General features: G+C 36.5%; 1 protein-coding gene across 1 annotated transcript in view; it reads right to left on the reverse strand.

The window, feature by feature from the left end:
- Positions 1-1,794: 1,794 nt before the first annotated feature.
- LOC108738160 (carbonic anhydrase-related protein 10-like) overlaps positions 1,795-5,366 on the reverse strand; it is a 24,825-nt gene continuing 21,253 nt past the window's right edge. The window contains exons 6-11 of the mRNA XM_025977137.1: positions 4,287-4,348; positions 4,149-4,219; positions 2,348-2,502; positions 2,145-2,276; positions 1,992-2,034; positions 1,795-1,883 (exon numbers count right to left, since the gene is read on the reverse strand). Of these exons, the coding sequence (XP_025832922.1) occupies positions 1,828-1,883; positions 1,992-2,034; positions 2,145-2,276; positions 2,348-2,502; positions 4,149-4,219; positions 4,287-4,348 (519 nt within the window). The 3' untranslated portion in view covers positions 1,795-1,827. The remainder of the gene's footprint in view (positions 1,884-1,991; positions 2,035-2,144; positions 2,277-2,347; positions 2,503-4,148; positions 4,220-4,286; positions 4,349-5,366) is intronic.

Here is a 5,366-nt window from a genome sequence, read left to right on the forward strand (position 1 = left end):
AAGGAGAAGCTGAACAAGATCACACAAAATTTTTTTTTGAAGTGCATGGACCACTAGAAAAGTGTACAATATTTGGTGGGGATTACTTTGAAGGGGCCAAATAGATATTCATGAATAAATAAATAATGAAGAGTGAAGAGCACGCAAACCAATTTAATAAATAACATTAAGTTCTTGGTCAACAAATTATCAAAACTCTCTGAATACCAGACGTGAATTTATTATCGGTAATGAGAACCATTAGTCAGTTTGAAATCGCGATCTTCGGCTAGTAGTTTCTATAAATTGCCGGTCAGAACATAGAATTTGTTAATAAAGGCGATGTTGCGCAGTGGTAAATACTGAAATACTTTTACTCTTCACATTTATTCGATTTGCTCTTTTTCAGGGGTATATATTTTGATGAAGAGATGCTACAGAAGTAAAATTAATTGTAAGTTCTGAAGTTCATATAGTATTAGTCGTATTTTTGCTCTCTTAATGCCAGTTTCCGAAAAATTTAGCGGCAATAGAAACAACAGAAATGAGAATGAGCTCGTAGATCTGGTGGTTTTTAAACATTCATAATAATATTTAGGATCATCGACTACTTACAGACACACGATTAAGACGAACACATACCTACCCATTTTAAAGCTTAACGAATCTCCCTGTATAAGTGTATCTAATTCCAATGCAAATTAGGATGCATTTTCTTGTCATGATGCGAAAAGACCCTTTAAAAGCTGTTCGTGTCGTGGCACTAGTGTCTTTGGCGACTCGTGAATTTTAAACTTCTTACCGCCTTAATGACTCTTGCAGTCCATAAATCACGCGACCGAGGCCATGTCCTGAGACTGTGCAACGCGTCGCGACGCGAAGGGATGCGAAGCGACCGTGCAAACACTGGTCTCGGAGGCAGGATGCGGGCCGCTTGTCGAAAGCTTTTTACCACATTATGGCTTAAACTTAGCAAATTGTTAAACAAGTAGAGCTGGAAACGTTCCCGCGAGAGCGGTCTTGGCCTTCTTAGATGATACGATGCCGAAGTAATACGGGATGTTGAAATACAATTTTATAAAGCTCCGGGATGGGATTACTCAAACCAGAACGGCACTATATCATGTTTATAGTCGCTAAAGCCGCCGAGACGTTGCATACATTCCACTTCAAAAGAATTGGCAACGAGGTATACGCCGTAAACAAGATGCTAACTTTCAACAAGATTCTTAAAAAAGGGCAAATGGCAAGTTGATTTGAATTTAATTTATCTAAAATCGTCAATTCATAATTTTCCTTCATTATTATTACAATTTTTGATCTTTTCTCGTATAAAGTTTGGATAATCGACCATAATTAATAACAATTACCAATTGGCTCAGTAGTAGTAGGCTAGAGCGAACTCAGGGGGCAGCAAAAGGGGGCGAACCACCCTCCCCCAAGACTTGAATCCAGAGAAGTGCTCTAGAATATAACATTCAAAATCCGAAGAAATCCAACAATCTGGTAACCAGACACATTTAACAAGAAATTTTAATTTTTTTACCCCCCCCCCTGAACAAGGCCCTATATTGGGCCCTGCTCGTAGTTACTCATCTTTAAAACTGAAATCAAAATTTATGACGTGTGGTGAACCTTTTCTTTTGTTATTCACAGAACAAAACCCATGTGAGATATTTCATGACATACCTTGTTTAATTTAAGAAATTTTCATTCTTTTATTTTTCAAATACATGAATATTACAGTATGTAAATTGTTTTCCATTAAACATTACACATATTATATTTAACAAAACCATAAATTGATTTTGTATTTGTGTCTATAAAAAAATGTTTGCCATAATGAGGTCAAATTGAATTCATGGAATTTGCCGATTGACTATCATCCAAATTCCATTCGTTTGCTGAAATTAAGTTTCAACAAATACTTAGTCAACTGGTGAAAAAATATGATTTTCTGCTAAGTACATTTATTTTAGGAAACTACAGTAAATGTCTGTTTTACCACTCACCTTTGTAATGGATGTCATAACTGATTGATAAACATCTGTTGACCTGAAACAGAAAAAGTAGCTAACTCAGCAAGTGATGAAAACAATATGCTCTTCTGTCCAATTTTCGATAGAATGAAATCAGTTTAGCTTTGTTCCAAAATTAATAATTACCTTTGATTTATCTAATTCGATGTTAGTCCTTACTGTCCTAAAATAAAGCGGCTGCACTGGTCTAACGTTATTCGCTAATGGTGCTTTTGGAGCATCCTGTGATCCTTGCATTATGTTTCGTAGCAAGTACAACTGTAACAAAGTTTTCAAGTCACTTCACTTAGTTATTGGTCATTAAAATGTGATGAAATTATATAACTTACCTCTTGCTTGGTTGCATATATAGGTTTATTAATAATAATCCATGTTACGGTTTCCCAACATCCCGGGTACGTCATAGATCCTTCGTAAGTCATATACTGATCAGTATCGGGTAAAAGCGACTTGATAGACAAGCTGCCTATTACTGCATAGGTTCCTGCATAATAAACAATATACGGTAGAGTACAGTAAGTTCAATTAAAATGAGCAGATACATATTGAGATATGAAAAATTCAGTTCAATTCACTCTCTGGTTGCTTCGAATTAAAACACTCAAATCCAAGCTAGTGTTTTATTGTACGTAAGCACATACATTTGTACTAAAAAGGTTTATGCCTTGGAACATATTTAATATTGAAGGAGAGGTAGCATACACACATATTATTGGAGGTAATAATTATCACCATTATTTCGAAAGTCGTAAGATTTAGTGGACATAAATATTCTGCAATTCTGGATAATTGTGCGGTAAGTAATTGTAAAAGTCGAGAAGACAAGAATTTAGACTTATTGTGCTTTCATAATTTTCCAAATCCAAATGGTCCAATTGTTGCAGTCTCTCCAAGTTAGGATTAACTATACGTAAGAAGAAAATAAAGTTATTTCCATGGTTATAGGTATACTATTCATTACAGTGGAATTGCTCTTGAAGCTTGACGTTTAATGCCTGTATAAATATAGAACGTTATCGACCATATTACTTCTCTCCACTTTTCCCACATTTAATTTATGTCCAACTTTCAAAAATCTGCCCCCTTCTATACAACATTCCCACCGCTGCAGTCATGAATAGTGCACAGATTCAGCGACACAAATTATTTCTCAATCTTTATAAACCTTCGATGTTGGTAGCCATATTGGAATGTTATGACTTAAGACAAATCTGCGTACTTATTTCCAATACTGAACAATAGCTTACCCGAATAATATTGTTTCATACAAAAAGTTCCTTAAGCTGCAATCACTTAATCTGCTATTTATGTAAATAGCAACGAGCATGCTTTCGATGTGTCTATTCACCGGTATCGTACCGGTGACTAAAGAGCTATTTACTGTACTGTACCGGGGACAAAAAAGCTGTTCACCAGTTCTCTACCTTGCTAGAAAGAATGCCTTATCAGTGCTATAAATTATAATGGCCTTGAATTAGAATATATTCGTGCTAACATCGTTTCTAACAAAATAATAATTTTGCTGAAACTGCTAAAAGTAAGTGATGAAAGAACTTCTCCAGGAAAAAAAAACACTTTTGGTTGTTTCATTCCATCAGCTTCTGGTTGGCGGGCAGTCCCTTCGGAATACGCCGGAAGGTAGGGCGGTAGGCCCTCTTCATCCTCCCTTCAGGAATTGTGGGAATGAATGGGTGGTGGTTCGGATGACAAAGATGAGAGGGACGAAATGAAGACAGAAAAGAATGAAATATTATAGGTGGAATATTACTGCCTCAGCATTTGCTTAAGTGATCCAAGAAAACCACAGAAAAACTTGGACCAAGGCAGACGAACTCGGAATCAAACCGGCGTCATCCCAATGGACTAAATCTCTAGGCCATACCACTCGGTGAACTTCAGAGTGACCATGAAACCTCAACAATTAACCCTGAAGTGAAATGGCTCCCACATATTATAAGCAAAACAAATGTTCCCCTAATCGCAATACCATGCAAAAGTTACTGATATCAGAACTTACAATTTTGATTATCAACTTTGTTCATTCAATAAAACCATTGCCAATAGAGAAACGTCAATTAACAAAAAAAGGCTAAACATAAAAATACAATATTTCATAAAACATTTGGGTACCGGTAAATACCTTCTTAGCCCCCGGTACGGTACCGGTGAATAGCTTCATCCATTTCTTGTAACAGATGCGTCTGAATGGTTTAGAAAGAATAAAGCCAGGTAGGTTCAGTCACGACAGTACACCAACTAATTTTTGACCTTGGCACCAAATGAGCCCCGAGCAAGCCTTCAACATTTTCGAAATTCATTTTGACCACTTCCTTGAGTCAACCTCACGTTTAGTTACAAAATAGACGTAACGAGTATGGGCAGAATTTAGATACAGTATTATTGACCAAAAAATAATGTTTTAAAATGAAAGTACCACTGACCCGAAATGTCTTCTTAACACTCATATTTTGAGTGTTTTTGACCCGCATCCAAAAAAACATTGCCCACGCCTACCGTGGAGTGACGATAACTAACACTCTTGTGTTTATTTATAGTTTTCAGATGGTTTACTCGTTGCATTATTTTCTTCTCGGCGAAAACAAAATAAACTTTCCTGTATTTTATCGTATCGTTCTTCAAGAAGAATTTTCCATGAGCTCCTTATTTATTCGATTTTGTTTTCCTTCAGTGCCGTGCTGTTTTATTGAATCTCCATCCGACAAAGGCGTTCCTTTGAACTCGGGGGTACCAACGTACATAGGAAGTAAAGGGCTATTGTTAGTTTTATCGAAGTTTATTGCGGAACCGATACTGTTGCTTTGTTTCGACTATCTCGTCCTTAGAAGCTTTTAAAATGCATGTACATATAGTCAGAAACTGCTACACAACAACACGACTTTAAACTGTTGTCAATATACTCTACTGAAAAACTGCTACTTAATAGTAGCATTAACTGCATGGAAAGATATGAAAAAAGCCTTCATTTGTTTCATTTCCACTAGCTACTCAGGTCAGGTCAGGCCAGTCGGCAATTCCCTAGACCTACACTTCAATCTAGTACAAAGCCGGATGATAGGGTGGATAACCCCCATAAACCTCCTTTTATAATACGTTTACTTTCTCTAGTGATGCGCCCCTTCCAATCTCTTGGATGCGCGCTGGCAAAATCGTAGGTAAGGTGAAAAAAGCTCATTATGCTCTCGACCCTTGTTCATTAAACATACTTTTTCATACAGTACCTGCCAAAAGTTTTGTTCAATCATGAATAGTAGTGCGAGTCGAAAACAAGCGTTAAAGCCTTTAATATGTCTTCAAATATAAATAAACATCTCGTTGATATTTTCAGTA

This window comes from Agrilus planipennis, unplaced genomic scaffold, assembly GCF_000699045.2.
Source record: "Agrilus planipennis isolate EAB-ADULT unplaced genomic scaffold, Apla_2.0 scaffold209, whole genome shotgun sequence".
Classification (NCBI taxonomy): domain Eukaryota; kingdom Metazoa; phylum Arthropoda; class Insecta; order Coleoptera; family Buprestidae; genus Agrilus; species Agrilus planipennis.